This window comes from Pongo abelii, chromosome X, assembly GCF_028885655.2.
Source record: "Pongo abelii isolate AG06213 chromosome X, NHGRI_mPonAbe1-v2.0_pri, whole genome shotgun sequence".
In the NCBI taxonomy this organism is placed as follows: Eukaryota; Metazoa; Chordata; class Mammalia; order Primates; family Hominidae; genus Pongo; species Pongo abelii.
In genome coordinates, this window is record NC_072008.2 from 145957319 (window position 1) to 145979107 (window position 21789).

A 21789-nucleotide genomic window follows, 5' to 3' on the forward strand; every position below is an offset into this window, starting at 1 on the left:
TTTGAGATTTGTTTCAAAATTAGCCTGTGATAGAGCAGACGGGGTTATCAGTGGAATAGGAATATCAAGGAGTTGAGAGTTGTTGAAGCTGAGTGGTTAGGACAAGCTGAGTGGTTCAACAACTATTTACATTCATTCATTATATAAATAGCATTCTCTCTACTTTTATGTATGTCTGAAGTTTTCCTTAATAAAGACCTTTAAAATGATAAATTTTACAACTGTATAATTCTAACAATTGCTAAATGTAAATTTTATGAGTCATGCTGGTTAAAAAAAAATCCCTTAAATTTGTGTATTTTCATTTCTTACAAATAAACCATCCAAACCTCTCTATTGCACTTGCTACCTACTATTTAGCAATGCTTACAATCTGCTGTAAATTAATATATTTATCCTTAGCTGTAGGCTACAATTCTAAAAATCCAATTAAATCATAAGTTAAACAACTGGGGCTAGTGCCAAGTCCCCCATCCACAGAGAAAAGCATCCATTTTCAACTGACACAAAATGAATACAATGGCTTATGAGTCCATTATTTTCTTCAACAGTTTTAGAATGGGGCTAACAAAGGTGGGGTGTGGGGTGGCTAATGCTATGGGTGGAGTTTACATGAGAAAGGGTAATATAACTTCATCAGTTCAATCTACAACAAGTAGGAATCAATATTCTAAACTACGGAAGATCTTTGTGTATGCTTTTTTTTTTTCTTTGCAGTTAAAATATCATGTCTTCCCATGAGACACTAGAACACTATGACAATATAGGTTTAAGTTTTAGGAATTAGTGACTCTGAACTAAATGTTTCACATATATTCAAGTACAGAACCCACACCTAGGAAATATGTCATTTTCCTGTTGAGCAGTCTGCTTTCAACAGCTAAAAATTCCAAACAGAACCACATAATCATACCACAAACCAAGTGCACAGCTCTGCGTTCTTCCCATCTGCAGATAAAATGAAAACCACAACATTGAAAGTCTTAGGGGTTTTAACTATATATTTAACTTACATATACAATCGGGGATCTGAGCTCAGAGTGTCAATGTTGATGTGCTGTTCCAGTAGACTATAGGCCAGGATGGGCAAGGATGTGAAGCAGATATTGTACATTGTAAGGTAAGCAGCATCATACAGTGGCTAAAATGAAAAACAACAGAGGAAAGAAAGAAATTTCATGTTAACAATCATCTACAAGATGATATTTATGTATGTGAAAAATTTACTAGCTAAAATAAGAAATTTTTTTACATGCTTTTGGTAGTGGCAAAGGAAACTGTAAATAAGGTCACTGCCTAGTAACTATAAAAAAGAAACTAACATATTGTGATGTGTCACATTAATATACCTCCCCTTTAAAAGAATCTTATTCAGAATGTTTACATGCTATAAGCTGCATTTCTAATAGACATTAACAACTTTTCAACATTGCTTAGTAGCTAAAACTAGCTATTCAGGAGTTACTTCAGCAAAGACCATTAAGTATAAGTGAGGAATCCTTAGAGAAACTAAATATAGGCAGCAGCCAGCCTGTGTCACAAATGTTTTGGTTAATATTTTACATATTTTTGGTTAGTATTTTCAAGTCCAAATTGTGTAAGTCTTTTCTAACATCCTCTTCCTGAGAAGTCCCACAGTTCCTCATGGCGTGTGTTCTTCCTTCCTGAACTGAGTAATAAACCTAATTTGATCAACTACAAGTGTGTTCATGGTGGTCTTTGACTGGAGAACTTGGACAATCTTGAGCTCCTATAACAGAACTTGGCATACAAAAAACAATCAATAAACACTAGATGAATAAATGAATGAGGACAGATTGGAAGCTATAACATTTGTAAAGGCCTGTTCTGATATTATAAATCTTCCTTTATTGAAAAAATTTACAGTATTCTATGAACCTCATTCTGATGAAAGCATTTACATCAGTATTTATCTACACAGTGCTAAAGATTGTCATACAAACATTTTCTGTGGCCTGAATAAATAATTCCCCATACTCATATGTATTTTTCACATGTATAAATGTCCCTTAATAAAATGCATTAAACTATGACACAAATTAACAAAATAATGTATTTTCAATCAATGACTACTAAAGATAATTACAAAAGGCTGGGAATTACTTGAATGGTGCATTAGTTAGTTCACTAGTTGACTTCAGAACATTTACTGAGTGCCTACTAAATGACAAGTACTAGGGACAGAGAGGATTCATCCCCTATCCACCAGGGAGTTCAAATTCTAGATGGAGAGGCAGAATAAGAGGTACACAGGGAGCTGGGGAAACCCAGAGGAGGGGACTACAACTCTGGCTGGCAGGAGAGACAAAGCAAATGATAATGGATGCAACATTCTCCATGAAGTTAAAAGACACTTCCAACATACTTTCTATAACCAAAGATTTAAGCTCAGCAAAGATATTCCACTGAATTAAAAAGTACAAAAAAAAGTGTTGCATTCCTTTTTATTTTCAAAGGAGAGGACCAGTCCGTGGCACATAACACCACATTTTCTTTGGAAACTACTCATTTTCACTAATGAGTAAATTAAAAAAAATACAACTCAGATTGACTGGTGTGTAATTTAGTCTTGAATTTCATTCAAACAAAAGAAGCATCAATCTACTTTTGTTTCACTATGGTACTTTAAAATCACATGACAGATAATTGTAATTCTTAGGTACATAATTAGAAGAGACAGAATATCCCCAAAACAAACAGATATAGTTGATAATACTGTTTTTTTATGAAGCCTGTTACAAAGTTTTCTTTTCATTAAAAAAAAAAAGACATTTAGTATCCTAGTTTTGCTAAAGAAAGGGAAGCTTTTTGTGTAAAGAATCTGAATCCTGGTCCATTTCTACATTCTTCATAGTCCTCCTTGCAAGTTCCAGAGAATGCCTAATGTGCTTCTGGACTGAAAAAGGCTGACTACTCAAAGGTACTCCAAAGATATTTGCAATAAAAGTTGCTACATTCAGCACTAACACAAAACCAAAATCAAAAATGAAGATTTTGCACATCACATTACCTCCTGAGCTCTCCTGGTACACTTTTACCTTCCTTTTACCTGGTACACTTTTCCTTTAAGATGTCTACGTTATTCCTTCCCTTACCTCCAGGTCTCTACCCAAATGTCACCTCATCAGAGAGACCTTTTCAGATGTCTAAAACGGCAGCTCTCTCTCTCCCAGTCACACTCTATCCCTTCATTATGCTTTCTTTTTTCCATCATAGCATGTATCAGTACCCAACATAATATATTTGATTGTTGTCTTTCACCCTATCACTACACACTGCAAGTTTCGTGGGGGCAAGGAAGTTTGTTTTGATCACTGCAATATTCTCAGCACTTAGCCTGGCACAAAGTAGGCAATCAAGAAATAGTTGCCAAATGAATGAACCTACCAGTTGAGCAACGGAAGGAGCCAAACATCAACTCCTATGGAACCATAAGCAGTTAAGGTAATCTAAGAAGGCTGAAGACAATCCACGGTTGAACTCTCAGCTGGCTTTATAAGGAATGAGTCCTTTTTCCCCTAAAACTTGTGCTTGGTAAACATGTTTTAAAAGGATAATAAAGCAACAGACTCCTTTCAAAATGAAAACAATATTTCCACCAGAACAAGCCAACTTACCTTTAGCATACTGCTACACATTAGTTAAGAGAATTTCAAATATACTTTTAATACTTGCATCCATCCAAGAAAGTAAGGAATTAGCAACATTTTGCTCAATAGCAATTTGAATGTTCAAGAAAAACAGATTGATCAGAACTTACGAAACTCTCTAATACTATTAATTTTGAATACAAGAAGGTTGATGGCACTTCCAAAAACTGCAAGATGCTTAATTTATAATAAAAGATTATCCGTTTAACTGGCACTACTGGGCTAATGACATGGCACTGATGTAAGAGACAGCATACCAAATAGTAAAGAGGCAAATTCAAGAGAAAGAGAACAGTCATTCCCATTGAGAAGAATACATTCTCTTAAAAATACTGCCAAAGAGACTTCAACACCCTACTAGCAGTATGAGACAGATCACTGAGGCCAAAAATTAACAAAGATATTCAGGCCCTGAATTCAACATGTGACCAAATGGACCTAACAGACATCTATAGAACTCTCTACCCCCAAAACAACAGAATATACATTCCTCTTATCGCCACATGGCACATACTCTAAAATCGACCACACAATTGGACATAACAATCCACAGCAAATTCAAAAAAACAAAAATCATACCAAGCATACTCTCAAACCACAGTGTGATAAAAATAGAAATGAATACTAAGCAAATCACTCAAAACCATACAACAACATGGAAATTAAACAACCTGCTCCTGAATGATTTTTGGATAAATAATGAAATTAAGGCAAAAATCAAGAATTTCTTTAAAACTAATGAAGAACAAAGATACAACATACCAGAATCTCTGGGACACAGCTAAGGAAGTGTTAAGAGGGAAATTTATAGCACTAAACAACCACATCAAAAAGTTTAAAAGAGGGCCAGGCACAGTGGCTCAAGCCTGTAATCTCAGCAATTTGGGAGGCCGACACAGGCAGATCATTTGAGGTCAGGAGTTCAAGACCAGCCTGATCAACATGGTGAAACCCTGTCTCTAATAAAATACAAAAATTAGCCAGGTGTGGTGACAGGCACCTGTAATCTCAGCTACTTGGGAGGCTGAGGCAGGAGACATCACTTGAACCCAGGAGGTGGAGGTGGCAGTGAGCTGAGATCATGCCACTGCATTCCAGCCTGGGCGACAGAGCAAGAGAAAAAGAAAGAAAAGAAAGGGAAAGGGAAAAGGAAGAAAAGAAAAAGAAAAGGAAACCAAAGAAAGAAGTTAGAAAGAGGTCAAATTAACAACCCAACATCACAACTAGAGGAACTACAGAAACAAGAGCAAACCAACCCCAAAGCTAGAAGAAAACAAGAAATACCCAAATCAGAGCTGAACTGAGGGAAACTGAGATGCAAAAAAAACCATACAAAAGACCAAGAAATCCAGGAGATGGTTATTTGAAAAAATTTAATAATATAGATAGACCATTAGCTGGACTAATAAAGAAAAAAAAAGAAAATTCAAATAAACACAATCAGAAATGACAAAGCAGATGATACTACAGATACAACAGAAATACAAAAACCCTGAGAGACTACTATGAACATTTCTATGCATACAAACTAGAAAACCTACAAGAAATGGTTAAATTTCTGGACATATACAACCTCCCAAGACTGAACCAGTCAGAAAACCAGGGATTTCCTGAATCCCTGAAAAGACTAATAATGACTTCCAAAACTGAAAGGTAATAAAAAGTATACCAACCAAAAAAAAGCTCAGGACCAGATGGAGTCACAGCCAAATTCTACCAGATGTATAAAGAAGATCTGTAGCATTCCTACTGAAACTATTCCAAAAAATTGAGGAGGAGGGACTCCTCCCTAAATCATTCTATGAGGCCAGCATCATTCTGATACGAAAACCTTGGCACAGACACTACAACACCAACAAAAAGAAAACTTCAGGCCAATATCCTTGATGAAGATAGATGCAAAAATGCTCAACAAAATACTAGCAAACTGAATCCAGCAGCACATCACAAAGCTAATCCACCATGATCAAGCAGGCTTTATCACTAGAATGCAAGGTTGGTTCAATATCTGCAAATCAATAAATGTGATTTATCACATAAACAAAACTAAAACAAAAACCACATGATCATCTCAATAGATGCAAAAAAGGTTTTCAATAAAATCCATCACATTAAAAACTCTCAACAAACTAGGCATTGAAAGAACATTCTTCAAAATAACAAGAGCCATCTAAGAAAACCCATAGCCAACATCACACTTAACAATCAAAAGCTGGAAGCATTCCCTCAAAAACCAGAAGACAAGGATGCCCTCTCTCACCACTCCTATTTAACATAGTAATGGAAGTCCTAGCCAAAGCAATCAGGCAAGAGAAAGAAATAAAAGGCATCCAAATAGGAAGACAGGAAGTCAAACTATCCATGTTTGCAGACAATATGATTCCATATCTAGAAAACCTCATAGTCTTGGCCCAAAAGCTCCTTGACCTGATAAATTCAGCAAAGTTTCAGGATACGAAATCAATGTACAAAAATCAGTAGCAATCCTATACACCAAGAACATGCAAGCTGAAAGCCAAATCAGTAACATAATCCCATTCACAATAGCCACAAAAATAATGAAATGCCTAGAAATACAGCTAACCAGTGAGGTGAAAGATCTTTACAATGAAAATTGCAAAACATTGCTCAAAGAAATCAGAGACAACACAAACAAATGGAAAAACATTCCATGCTCTTGGATAGGAAGAATCAATATTGTTAAAATGGTCATACTGCCCAAAGCAATTTACAGGTTCAATGCTATTCCTATCAAACTACTAATTACATTCTTCACAGAATTAGAAATAAATATTTTAATATTCACATGGCACCAAAAAAGAGCCCAAATAGCCAAGGAATCCTAAGCAAAAGGAACAAAGCTGGAGGCATTACAATACCTGACTTCAAACTATACTACAGGCTACAGTAACCAAAATAGCATGGTACTGGTACAAAAACAGACCAATGGAACAGAATAGAGAGCCCGGAAAAAAGGCCACACATCTATGACCATGTGATCTTCAACATAGCTGACAGAAACAAGCAATGGGGAAAAGAATCCCTATTCAATAAATGGCACTAGGATAACTTGCTAGCCACATGCAGAAGATTGAAACTGGACCCGTTTCTTATGCCATATACAAAAATCAACTCAAGATAGATTAAAGACTTAAATGTAAAACCTAAAAGTATAACCACACTGAAAGATAACCTAGGATATACCAGTCTGGACATAGGAGCTGGCAAAGATTTCATCGCAAAGATGCTGAAAGCAATAGCAACAAAAACAAAAACTGACAAATGTTACCTAATTAAATAAAGAATTTCTGCATACAAGAAGATGACTATCAACAGAGTAAATTGACAACCTACAAAATGGGAGAAAATATTTGCAAATGATGAATGTGACAAATATCTAATATCCAGCATCTACAAGGAACTTACATAAATTTATAAGCAAAAATCAAACCACCCCATTAAAAAGTGGGCAAAGGACACGAACAGATACTTTTCAAAAGACATACACGCAGCCAACAAGCATATGAAAAAATGCTCAACATCACTAAATCATTAGAGAAATGCAAATCAGAACAAAAACGAGATACCATCTCACACCAGTCAGAATGGCTATTATTAAAAAGTCAAAAAAGTAACAGATGCTGACAAGGTTGCAGAGAAAAGGGAACACTTGCAGAATGCTGGTGAGAAGGTAAATTAGTTTAGCCATTGTAGAGAGCAGTGTGATGATTCCTCAAAGACTTTAAAACAGAATTACCATTCAACCCAGCAATCCCATTACTGGGTATATACCCAAAGAAATATAAATTATTCTACCATAAAGACACATATACACGTTTACTGCAGCATTCTTCATAATATTAAAGACATGTAATCAACCTAAATTCCCATCAATGGTAGACTGGATAAAGAAAATGTGGTACATATATACCATGAAATACTATGCAACCATAAAAAAGAATAAGATCATGTCGTTTGCAGCAACATGGATGGAGCTGGAAGCCATCATCCTAAGCAAACTAACACAGAAACAGAAAACCAAATACAGCATATTGTAACTTATAAGTGGGAGCTAAACAATGAGAACATATGGACACAAAGAAGGGAACAACAGACACTGGAGTCTACTTCAGGGTGGAGAGTGAGAGGAGGGAGAGGATCAAAAAGCTACCTATCAGGTACTATACTTTTTACCTGGGTGACAAAATAAACTGAACACCAAACTCCTGTGGCATGAGTTTACCTATATAAACCTGCACATGCACTCCTGAACCTAAAAGTAAAAAAAAAAAAAAAAAAAGTACCAAAGAATTAGGAAAAAATCACTTCCTACCAGGAGGACCCAAGAAGAATACATAAGTGTATTCATAAGTGTACTTTGTATTCACAGAAGCATATATAAAGCTTGCCTTTGAAATTTAGAAACTTAACACCTATGGCAATGTGGTAGCTCAGTTTGGCAAAATCACTGAACTTCTCATAGATTAATTATAAAATTTCTGAGTCACTGAGTATTATAGCTCCTGTATTTCTCTATACCTCCCACTAGAAGCAATGCCAAATCCATTTCAGTTTTTCAAACAAAGATGCCTCGCCATCCTACCACTTACGTATCAAGTTAATATATAGCATATTCCTTATGTAATACATGTTCAGAAAACAATAGAAGGCAAAACATCTATAGCTGCTTTACGCAATCCAAAGCTTTCTCTAGGAATCACAGGTTCTTGGCTAGCTTAAAGATTAATGCTTTTCTATAAAACTAACCTGAGAGCCTGCAAAGTTGGGAGATTTCATTTGATGAAATATTAAACAACATTTTAGAATTATGAAACACTTTTTATACGTTGATAAAAAGAAAAAATTCAAAATACTCTTTTTAATGTTATCACAACTCCAACAGGATGTACCAAAAGCATTTCAAAATGAAGGTAACAATAAGAAAACTAGTAAAGCAAAGATATAAACATTTGCTGTTGTCAAAACCAAGAGATCATTTTACTTTGTACATACATCTCTAATCTCTAGAAATCTAATATATAAGGGTAATTTATTAACAGCAAATGTAAACTACATTATAACGAATAACTTGAGAAACAAACCTGTTGTGAGAATCCACAGAAGAACTGGTACAAAAACTGTGGCAAAATGAAACAAAGGTTCTGAAAAAAAAAAAATTAAGACAAGGATTAACATTTTCACTTAATCAACTTGCTAAACTAAAATGGGAAACTATATTCCAAATAGTTTATAATTATTCCTAAATCCTTCTAATGTCAGAATGCAATAAACCTCTATTCCACAGACATAAGGAAACAACTAAAACAATGATTAATTCATATTAAGGCCAACTTTTGCCCTATCAAGGCAGAAGAGGATCTTATTTACTTGATGAGAATCTGTTACTGTCCTTCTTCCAGGAAATAAATGAGCTCCTCCAATATGAACACCTAATGATACTGTATCTTTAACACCAATTAGATTTGCAAATCGTATAGTAGCAGACTGACAATGCTGTAAGTGTACATTTAAAGTCAATTAATGCCAATAAATAGTTGGGAAATTATTATAGATTATGTTGACACTAACAATATCAACTAACGCTTTAATGCCTTTATTATTACCTCATCAAACAATCAACATATCATTACTGAGCATCTACTACACACAAAGGTGGCACACAGATGATAACAAAAAAAGAGTCAACTTCTTTTTCCTAAGTCAGGGCTCCCCCACCCCTCCCCCGAGGCTGCACAGCAGGAGGTGAGCGGCAGGCAAGTGAGCATTAGGGCCTGAGGTCCCTGGTGCCAAAAAGGTTGGGGACCACTGTGCTAAAGGACTTATTATTTAATTTGAGAAATACTAAAAAGACAAGCAGAAAAGAAACACAAGCTGGGAATTCATAAGGTAGTAAAAGCTACTAAGTGTGATTATAAAATACTGAAAGTAATGTCTTTAAGCAAAACTACCAGCACTAGAATTTTCAAATTAAGTGCTATCCTTCAAAGCAGGCTGTGAGCTTTTTTACTGTTACTTGGTCATGATGTCTCTGAATTTCTCTTCAAGAAGCCCCTTCAAGAGCCCACTTTCCAGTCATGCCAGAAAACCAGTCTCCTCCCTTCTGTCAGCTAATTCTCCAAAATTAGCTCTAGGAGACTTGAGACTGTCTTTAAAAATCAAATGCAACCTCAAAAGATGAACATCTACCACAGCTGAGGATATTTCAATCAATGTACTACTGGCTCTGGAGGATGTTTCTAAAGAAATGAGCTCAACATGTTTTGAATCGCCCCTGCAGCATGAGTCAGAGCTCCCAAGGTCATCACCTGGAAAAGCAACACTCATTTATACATGATCAGTTCTGGTACAATGCAAAATATAGTCCATAGTATTTCTAGAGTCACAGTTTATGAAAAAAATAAGTGTTCTGAGGTTGAAGCAGGTAGAGCTCAGTGGGGATCATGGGGATGCTTCATGAGAAGGTTGAGCAGGGATCTACCTCACCCACCAGAATGTAAGTCTCATGAGAACAGGGACACTGCCTGTCTTATTCCATGGTGTATCCTCGAGCACCTAAAACAGGCCTTGGCACATGGTAACACATTTAAAATATATTTGTTCACTAATTGAATAAAGAACTTAGAACTCGAACTATGAATAAAGATGAATAGGACATGTTGATGGCAGGAACCAAGGCAAGAATGTATATATTTTAAACTTATATGGTAAGACAGGGTCACACTGTGGGGTGCATTAAAAGCCAGACTAAAGCTGAAATGGTGGAGAGTAAAAGTTCTAAGGGACAAGTTGAAAAGTGGCATTCTTTAAACACTAATCTAGTTGAATTATGTAAGGAGGATTAAATGGAGAAACAGAAGGCAGGAAGACCTGTCACTGAAGTACTCCGGAGTGGGCAATAACAATTTGAAGACGCAATGGCGAGGGGATGGAAAGACTTCTTAGCTCAGCCAAATAGAGTTGAAAATTTTAGAAATCCTCTTGGCACAAAAGATAGTAATAAAAAAGAAATACTGCTGAGTCAGTAACCAAGATGATAATGGGCCTAGAGATACTAACGAAGACAGAAGATATCATCTACATAAATAACCACTGGTCAACATTTGCCATTTTAACGCTTGTTTTGTTCTCCTTAACAGAGCATTCCTTCCATCTGGTGGCAGTTGCTTAAATTGCAGGCCAAAACTCAAAAGAGGCAAAATAAGCCTCTGAAATAGGTTCAGATTACCAGGCAGATCTGTATGACAAATCTTCAAGGGATCTCCTACTAGGTGAAGGTCAAGAGAGAATAACCCTTTATTTCCATGAGCTGCTGTTACTGGGTGCAAGGCCCAAAAGACCCTAACTGTGACACATAAAAAGTCCTGGATTTGGAGTAAATGAATCTATGGTGGAACATCTAGCTCTGTCATCTCCCGGATGGAAAGCCAAAGACAAGTTATACCATCTCTCTGAGCTCTACTTTCCATGTATCTTAAATGGTGATAATACTACTTGACTCATAGGATGTTTGTGAGGATTACATTTTTTAAAAAGTGATTTTGTGAACTCGCAAAATACCTTACACATATTGGGTTACCATCATCATTATCATCATTTTCCTCCTCCACAGTGTTTGGCCTGGCTACCAGCAGATACTGGCTACCAGGGTCTTAGAAAATTTGTGAAACTGGGTTCATAGTTTTATAAATACATATTTTCTTTAAATATAAAGTTAGTAAGAAAGACCTAGGGTTGACTATAGACAAATGACACACAAAATCAGGTGCTGAGCTTTAACTCTTAGAAAATATAGGGTATGAAATTCAAATATCACAACTACTTGAATTATATACTAAATACTATATGATTCGAGTAGTTGGAAGATGCACTAAATACCTACAAACTAGAATCTAATTAAGAAATTTGATAAATTCTATTCCCTGGTAGACAATAACAAGTATGTAGACTCAGTCTAATGTATACACTAATGCTTGGTGATAAAAAGGAAACCAAGGTATTGTTGAGGAAACTACTTCAGTGTCCAATATTGGGGATTTGCAATGTTGCACAATTATCATGTTTTGGAAGAATATTAAATTGGGTGAGAAAAATGTTCACAATATAAATTAAATGAAAAAGGCAAAGTACAAAGCAATATGTATTATACCAATAGGTACAAGGTTTCTTTTGGAAATGATAGAAAAGTTTTAGAATTAGACAATGATGATGGTTGCACATCATAGTGAACACACTATAAGTCATTGAATTATACACTTTAAAATGGTGAATTTTAGGCCAAGCATGGTGGCTCAAGCTTGTAATCCCAGCACTTTGAGAGGCTGAGGGGGGCAGATCACTTGAGGTCAGGAGTTTGAGGCCGGCCTGGCCAACATAGTGAAACCCTGTCTCTATTAAAAACACAAAAATCAGCCAGGTGTGGTGGCATGTGCTACTCGGGAAGCTGAGGCATGAGCATCATTTGAACCCAGGAGGCAGAGGCTACAGTGAGCCAAGATTGCGCCACTGCACTCCAGCCTGGGCAACAGAGTGAGACTCTGTCTTCAAGAAAATTTTTCTTTAAAAAAAGGTAAATTTTGTTAAATTATATCTCAAAAAAAATTTTAAAAACCTCTATGTAGTGTATAGTGTATAAAAGTATAAAAAAAGTACATATGTTAATTTGTACAGACAAAAGACCAGCAAGGTCACATATCAAAATGTTACCACTGGTTCTCTTGGTTGACGTGCTTATAGACAATTAGAAATGACTGCAAAAATTTCATTTTAGAAAATTTTTATTTTTGTAAAGACAAGGTCTCATATTATTGCCCAGGCTGGTCTCGAAATCCTGACCTCAAGTGATCCTCCCACCTTGGCCTCCCAAAGCACTAGGATTACAGGAATGAGCCACTACCAAGCCAAAATGTTCTATTTTTTTTATTGGTGTGATGGTTACATGGATGTATACATTTGGCAAAACTCATGGAACTGTACACTTTTGATGAATACACTTTATTGTATTTAATTTATATTTCAATAAAGAGGGCTTAAAAATTCCTATCAAATATTTTGCATCAAAAGGCATTTCTGGTTTCTGATTCATCCAATAGACCACCTCTGCTTTGTTGACTGCAAATTTCAGTATGAGATATCAAAAGCAGCATTAAAAAAAGAAAAAAAAAAGGAAGAACAAAACCATGACCAAGCTGAGCCAATGCTGGATTAAAAAGAAATTAAATTACATATATTTTATCACATACCTTATAGAAGAAGTACTGTACAAGGTGTGCTATTCTCACATAATATAGATGTCCATGAGCCAATAGCAGTTTCTTTAAGTGTTTAAACTTTGGAACAGAATAATCGCTATTCCTAGCTGCTTGGCGACCTTCTTTGCCTTTAATACCTAAAAGAGAGTATCTCTATACGGTGAGCATTTTCTAGAATAAATGACTCCCTGATTTATCTTCACAGTTTCAACTTGGTTAAATGTTATAGTTCAATTCTATCATTTAGTTTTCCTTTTTTAAAAACCAAAAGAGCTTTCTTTAACAGTGACACTGAGACTTACCAAATAATTTAACTAAGTTTAACTGGTAACCCCCTATCTGTAATACAGTATACAACAATTAAATAGAATCATTATTTCAATCATTACAAGGCAAAAATTATCTGAAGGAAAAAAACTCAACTTAAAAATAATTAAGTCACTCAGTAAGAGCTTAATTGTGTATGACGCTAGCCTAGGTGCTATATTAAGCGAACTCAGAAACCTGGGGTTTGTGGTCTAGGAGCTCAATGAGAAGACGGTGAAATTCTTTCATGAATGAAACCCTGACTAGCAGCGCAAGGGTTCTATGAGCTCAAGCAGCTTTAGGCCATTTGACACTTGGATAACCAATGAGTAGTACTTAAAGTTGCACAAGAAATAGGAATACTTCCAAATGAAAAGAACAATTTGGGAACCTAAACTACAGTACAATAATTCCCAAGATATGAATTTCATATCTGGCCCCACCACCCTGCCAAAACAAACAAACTAGCTAACTAACTTGCTAGGGAGTTAGTTGTGTTGCCTAATAGCAACCAGAGAAGGGAAAAAAAAATGGTACAGGTGGTGGAAAAGCTGTTGTTGCATGTCAATATATAAATTCAACACTACAGCCCAAACCACTCATTAATACTGCTATGTTGAAAAACAGCCAACCAATTATCATTTCTTAGCCCCAAACAGTTGAGATCTCAAAAGATATAGTACAGCAACATAAGCAGGCAGTCTGGCCAGGGGCAGAAAATCAATAAAAATTTCATGCATGCTATCAAAGTAAGAGCTAAACAATCAATTGTGCTGCCAGTAGCTTTGGGAAATTCACTCTACTTGGCTAACTGAAAAATATCCTTTAACTTTGTTACATTGCTACATTTCTACCACGGGGTAGGACCTTGGGATGGACATGTTGCATGATCAGATGAGGCCTTCATTTAACTAACAATTATCATTCCAAAATTCAAATTCAAGATGAGTAACCAAAACAGTCACTCTAGAATATAAGACCACACTACCTAAAAGCAATACTGATACTTTTCACAGCTGCCATCTCATTAGATGTATCTTACCTATTCCCACATGGGATTCCAAGATCATACTAACATCATTGGCACCATCACCTATCGACAGAGTTATTGGGCTGCCTTTTAAATTCTTCACCATTCTGACAATCTAAATATTAAATACAAAAGAGGTGTAAAAAAGGTCAAAGAAGAATGTAAGATTGGGCTACTTTAGGGGTTTATGCCTCATTCACACTTGTAAATAGCAGCCTTGCAAACAGAAAGGTAGTTTGTGCATATACAGTCATCCCTCAGTATCCTTGGAGGACTGGCTCCAGGACCCTCGTAGATACCAAAATCCTCCTGCATACTTTAAATCATCTCTAGGTTACTTTTAATACCTAACTACAATGTAAACGCTATGTAAATAGCTGTCATACTGTATTGTTTTAAAATCTGTATTATTTTTATTGTTATACTGTTCTTTGTTTTAGTTTTATTCTAATATTTTCAATCCACAGTTGTTTGGATCTGTGGATGCAGGACCCATGGATACGGAAGGCCAACTGTAATATGTACAATAGTGTCAAATTCACAGATGCAGAAGAACACAGCCATTCAAAATGTAACACCAGCACCCACTTGTCCTAGTTCTGTGCATATATGAACTATCAAAAACTTTGCCTCTCATGCATATTAGAGGTCAATACATTTCCTTCTTTTTTCATTGCATCACGTGTTCTTTCAGATCAGATGTTGAATGTGTGACAGTAGAAGCCAGAAAGCTGATTTGGGGTAACATACATAGGGCCACCAGAACCAAGTAGGAAGTCAGAGAACAATGTTTTTGGTTACTTTCTACTCTTTCCTCCCTGCTGACACTCTCACCTTCCCTAGGAGCACATCAATCCTTATTCCAACTTACCTAATGTTAAATTCTTGCACCTATCTGGCTGCCAACTAAACTTTAATAAATTTCTCACTGCTCAATATGGTCTGACCTCTCCTATGAGTAGCTGTATTTTAAAAGAGGTACACTAAAGGGGTTGACATTTGCAGAAATATGTCCAAGATATGTGTACAAAGCCTGTCACTATTCCCTGAGTGTTTCTTCAAGATGTATAAATGTACTGAATAAAATGTTCATCCCTGGTATTAAAATACTTCTGCCTTGGGATTCTCCAAAAACCTCCTGGCAGAGTTACTTGTGGGAAGTGCATTGGGTGATCAGCTGCCCTCCTACCCTATGTTTTAGATAATCACTGTTTGATGTGGCAAGCCACAAAACCCCTTGGAATCTAGCGGCTTAAAAAAACTTAAATAATTTAGTAGCTAAATAATGCTTTGCAAAAATACTGTCCTCACAATTGTTCTGACCAGTTAACATAAATAAAATCCATTTTCAACATAACTGAAGTGATGAAAAATAATTCATGAGGCTAAGGCACTCTGCAGTTATTTCTTTAAATAGAATTCAATCAGGCTTTAGTTGTATTAAATAGTACAAAAAACCCCACATCCAATTCCACTTAACACAAAAATGATGTGACTATGAAATGCCAGCTTCCCCCAATCCCTCCCCTCAACTTGGTTCTTCTTAAAAACTTTACAGAAGACTGTCAGAAATAACCTGTAAGTGAAAGAATAAAAGACAAAATTAAAGAACCCAAACTAAATGTGTTTTTAATAGGCTACAATAATGGTTAACTAAGTGCACCTGTTATACTGTGTGTAGTAACGATTTGCACCTCAAGGAAAAAATATGCACCCAAGGTTTAGGGAAGGCAATAAAATTATCCAGGGTGACAGCTTCTGCATGAAAACATAGACTAAAAAGAGTAAAACTCTCCACTGTAGAAAGATAAAAGGATATACAATCATGGACCATAAAATCATGAAGGGATTTAGATTCGTAAACATGGACTTTTTCACTCAGCCCTAGATCAACTGGATTAAGACCTCTTCAATCTCTAGGAGAGCTTCATGGAAAAAAAATAATAATTTTGCCAAAATACTATCTATTCATTAACTATAATAGCTTGCTTTATATTGTATACAGGAATGTGCTAAGAGCCAAAACAGATATAAGGTTTCATCACACACCTTAAAAAGCATATAAATGAAGTAGTAGAGTTAGGTCATGAGTACAAGAATATTAGATAAGCAGATTAACAATACAAGGTAACAAAATGTAGCATCTGTGCAGGAATGCATGATATTGTCATCCACATAAGAAGGCCTAGGATGTCAGAGAAGGGAGAAGATACCATACATGCCAGAGTGATCAGGAATTTTACAGAAGGAAGAGTGATTTGATCTAGATCATGAAATATTAGTAAGACTCGCATAGATGAGAAAGAAAGAAAGGAGTAGCCCAGAGAAAGGAACTAGCATATCCAAGAGCACATAGCCAGATAAATACAGTAAATGCTGAGAGAATAGATCTGGCTTGCCCAGATCAATTGGAATTTTCATATAGGGGACATGGACAGAAATATCTGGAGCTAGTTCAACAGCAGGGTGTAGGAAGAACCGGAGGAAAGCAAGACTGTGGGCAAAGAGAGAAGTTAAGTGGCTAGTTCCAGGAGTTCAATGAGCTATTGAAAGGCCTAGCCCTGAAAGGTAATGAAAAGAAAGGAATATATGGAAAAGACAATGTAATAAGAAACAGACAAAATTTAGTGACTAAGACTACAATGAAAGAGTAATGTATGTGGTATGTGGGAAGGCAACACAGGTTTCAAGGTTTTGAATCTAGAAATCTGGAAGTACACGAGGTCAGTCATAGAAAAAGAAGATGCCAAGGAAAATGATGGTTGGACTCTAGAGAAGTCAGATTTGGGGTGATAATGCCACACCCAAGAATATGTGTTTGGGAAACAGCTGAAAAAGTAAAGTAGATCACCAAATATTTGGATTGGAGATAGTGACTTGAATATCACATACACGAACATGACAGCTAAGTATGTAATATCCTGCAAAAAATAACTATAGTGACAGAAATAAAACAGAATGAGGACTAAACCACAAGTGGTGGCATAATTAAGGTGAAGAAGCAGCATGGGGTCAGGAATTCATAAACCTGCCTGGCAGTGAAGCAGTCAGAACCCAGGTGAGCAATTTGAGCAGCATACACTGAATGTAAGGGGAAAAAAAAGAGACAGCTTTTGCAGGAAATTCTCTGACTAAGGGGACAGATACTTTTGAATAGTGTATTCTGGTTGGATCTGATTCCCAACCTGGCGCCAAGAAAGGTTTTCAAGATTGAAGAAAAGAAAGAAGAGCCTCTGATTGCAGTGGGGACTGACAGCTAGAAGGCAGACAGAAGAAATGCCTCAAATATGATGGGCGCTGTGTGTGTGTGTGTGTGTGTGTGTGTGTGTGTGTGTGTGTGTGTGTGTGTGTGTGTGTGTGTGTGTGTGTGTGTGTGTGTGTGTGTGTGTGTGTGTGTGTGTGTGTGTGATATGATGGGCGGTGTGTGTGTGTGTGTGTACACATGCAGTATGTAAAAGACAAGCCACAGACACAGCCATCCCCTTGTTTAGAGCAAGTGGTTAAAGAATCTGATGAAGCAAGACTAACACATATGAAAGAATATCCTATAGCATATATGGAAATGAAAAAGTAGGTAATGGAGACTCTAAGTTTCCTTGTACCTAGTGAATACAAAGAAGCAAGGTGAGGCAATTTGGACTGGAGGAGCTGGAAAAGAAAGCATGTAGGAGGTGGCCTTTCATCTAGGTTTCATTATGAGTAAAATTTTTGTTAGGCCAGGGGAATTCAGAGAGAATGCCAGATGAGGAAACGATGTGACAAAAGTTTTGAAAGTTGCCCTGAGCATGACATATGGAAGACCACGGAAGAACAACCAACAGGAGTGCAGAATGTACACCAGAGAAACGAGTGATAGTGGACACAAAGTACAAAATATGTAGAGACATGTTAAGGGACAACAGTGGGGAGCCGCAGGAGCCACATTCAGTCAACTGCCCTTCATCCTAAGGGACTAAGAAACTATCGAAAGTGTCCAAAAAAGAATGTATGATAGGAAGAGTTGTGTTTTAACAAGATTAATTTGGGAGTGTGGAGAGATTAAAAATGGATGGGTGAAAGCAAGGAGACCAGGGAGGAGACTAAATCAAATAGTCTGTGTGTAAAGTCATAAAGGCTTAGACTAGTTGGGCAGTAAAAGGTTTTGAAAGATGGCATCAAAATGAGAGCTATGACAAAAGGTAGGACCAACAGGACATGGTGACTATATATAGAGGGAGAGGAGAAGGATCAAAGGTAGTTTTGAGACATAGGGAGCAAGAGAAAAGTGGCACCGGTAACAAGAACAATATAAAAGAAAAACCAAACTGGTCTGAGGAAGAAAATTTTAAGATCTGTGTTGGACACTAGAATTTTTGTGACAGTAGGGAATCCATATATAGCTGTCTAGCAGACAGGTAGAAATAGAAGACTTAATGTCAAGAAAAAGTCAGGGGCACACATTTATCAATGGGAGTCAGAGAAATAGACTTGCTTATTCAGAGAGAGACCATAAAGCTAAAAGTGGAGAGAAAACTTTGCCCTAGAAAAAACAGATAATTAGGGAGAAAATAGAGGATGGCACAAAATAAAAAGTCACTACATTGACAAATAAAATGTCAGGACCATGGACCATCACAGAGACCATGAAAGCATAATTTTAAGGAGGATATAATTGATGGTGTCAAGAGCAAAGGAGAAATGAGAAAGAGAATGGAAGACTACACAAGGGATGGGCCAGGTCTACCTGCAGGCAAGCCAAGGGAGTAAGAAGAGCAGAAAGAACACACAGAGTTAATGTCATAAGGGATGTAGGAGCACTGGCCGCAGGCACAAAGCACTCATCAGAGAAAAAAGTCTGGAAGGTGAGGAACTGGGACAGCCAGGTTGAGGGGACAACAAGGTGCAGCATAAGTTTAATTCAAAATGGGGAAAGACTTCTGAGTCTCATTACAAAAAGAAAGAAGCCTTGGAGGAAGAAATTAGATAGTAATAATGGCCCTTTGAAGAAGAAATAATTTTTTTTAAAAATAAACATTTGCACATATATGTATAGAAGTATCCAGAATGGAACGTTAACTAATATTCACAGTTACCTGGGCTTTCTGTAACGGTGCCATCCGACAGCAGAGCACTGCAGTACACTTCATACATATTTGTAGGAAAATGCTTTTGTAATTGTTTGAACTAGAGTCTTGACTAGAATTTAGTATGAGTGACAATGTGGAGCCATCTATGATTAATCCATATTCCTGATGTTCTGTCCATGCTCTGAAAAAGAAAAACAATGCTATGTTTGGATTTATTACAGGTTTCTGTTTAGGATCCAGGTTTTTGTTTTTAACAACAAAGGGGGTGGTCTCAGATCAGGGGAGTCATCAATCTGGTTCCTCAACCTGTTCACTCTAAAGAAGCAACTGCCTCTAATAATGGCACAACAGTGATTTGCAATCGTATCTTTGAGACCCAAGTTGCACATATAGATGACTACAAGTTCTAAAAGGTCAACTTGGTGAGGTCACATTTCCCAGTTATTTAATCAAACAATTGTCTAAGTGTTGCTGTAAAGGTACTTTGTGGATGTGATGAAAGTCCACAAGCAGTTGATTTCAAGTAAGAGAGATCATCCTAGATAACTAGAGTGGGCCTGATTCAGTCACTTGAAAGGTTTTAAGAGAGCTGAGACTTCCTGATGCGGTAGCCTTAGCTACTTTCTGAGACTTCCTAAGGCAGTAGCCTTAGCTCATGCCTGAGAGTCCCAGCCCTTCCTAAGAGCCTATCCCACAAATCTAGACCTGCCCAGCTACATAATACAGTTGCCCAAGCCAAGTCCTAACAATAAATCTCTCAATATATTCTTTTACTGGTTCTATTTTTCTGGTTGAACTTTGACTAATACAAACTTTTTTTTTTGATGTTTAGAAAATAAAATAAGAGGTTAAGCAGCCTGCCTCTGTATAAGAAACGTATGGTGAGTATTTGGAATTCAAATCAATTAGTCAAACTCTGCTATGAAGACAAATCATCAATTAGTCTGAAACTCCCTAGCAATACAGGGAAAAGACAAATGGCTTTGAGGCAAACATATATATATATATATATATATATATATATATATATATATATATATATATATTCTTTAAATGTATCACTTTACATACTAGCTTAGTGGTTCTCTAGCCATCCCATTCGAATCATCTGGGTGGCTTTAAAAATTGCCCATGCCTGGGGCCTATCCCCAGACCAATTAAATCAGAGTACCTTGGCCAGGGCTTGGTTATATATAGGTGTATTTTAAAAGCTTCCTAGGTGGTTCTCATGTGTAGCCAGGACTAAGAGGTGTTAGGTGTCAGGAAAGACAAATGTGTAACACGTGCCAAGTATTTAAGAAAAATATAGTGTAAAACTTCCAACTGAGAAAATTCTGCCAATTAACTTTTATTTTTCAATTAGGAAACAAACAAGTGGTTATTCAAGTTTTGCTCCGGGGAATCTTGGGTGCCATTTGACAACCACTGCAGTGGAAGCATTAGACAAAGCAGGATCTCAGAGATTCAGTTATCTAATTTAATGCTACTCAAAGTTTAATGTGCAAAGGAATCACCTGGGAATCTTGTTAAACTGCAAATTCGGATTCGTTAGGTCTGGGGTGTGATGTGAGATTTTGCATTTCTAACAAGCTGCCCAGTGACAATGGAGCTGCTATTCTATAGACGAAGCTTTGAGTAGTGAGGGCCTAATATACTTCATCATTCCTTTATTCCATATTTCTTCAGTGTATACTGCTAATACCATAACATTTTATACTTACAAATATTTTGCTGTATAATCTTATTCACTAAATAGACATGAATGATGTGTTCTCTTTCTTTGCTCCCCTACTCATATATTAATAGCTTACTTATGGGGCTGAAAACAGCAACTCAATAACCAATGAAGAAATAACTTGTAAATACCAACTATAAGCACACTATATAGAGAAATACAAAGAATTATGGACTAATCATTTTATGGAGAATAGAAAATCTCCTTAGATTGATAGAAGCATACGTGAGAGAACTACCTAACCAAACAAGATAATCAATGGTTAATGCCCAGTTATTGAGACATATCCACACAGGAAAGAATAGTGGATTCTTTGTGAGGTGCAATATCTAAAGTAGGACTTGAAAAACAGGGAGTAAAGAGGTGATGTAATAGAACGTATGTTGCGGTGCACTGGAAAAGCATGTTGAAAAGGTCACTTAAGGCCTTTGGTGTGGCCTGAATCTGTGAGTAATGGAGAACCAACAAAGTTTTCAGAGTGGAACTATGATATGGACAGTGCTTCACTTAAAGATCATTCATCTGGCAGAGGGGCTTAAGGGATTTCATGCATGATGTCCTAGACCTCTGATGTGGGTGGGGCACTAGAGGTGAGAATGGGAGTATGAATATGGCTTGGGGGCTGATTTGAAAGGGAAAGGGCAAAGGAGCAGAAGCTGGCAAAGGTGACTGAGTCTGAACCTTGTGTAAGTAAGTAAAGACTGTGCCCGAC

General features: G+C 36.7%; 1 protein-coding gene across 9 annotated transcripts in view; it reads right to left on the reverse strand.

The window, feature by feature from the left end:
- Positions 1-21789, reverse strand: part of ATP11C (ATPase phospholipid transporting 11C) — a 206476-nt gene that overhangs the window by 22780 nt on the left and 161907 nt on the right. For all 9 annotated transcript variants that reach the window (XM_063721043.1, XM_024240892.3, XM_063721042.1 and 6 more), the window contains 5 exons: positions 19349-19523; positions 14289-14391; positions 12932-13077; positions 8774-8833; positions 1014-1141 (listed from right to left, as the gene is read on the reverse strand). In XM_063721043.1, coding sequence (XP_063577113.1) covers positions 1014-1141; positions 8774-8833; positions 12932-13077; positions 14289-14391; positions 19349-19523 — 612 coding nt within the window. The remainder of the gene's footprint in view (positions 1-1013; positions 1142-8773; positions 8834-12931; positions 13078-14288; positions 14392-19348; positions 19524-21789) is intronic.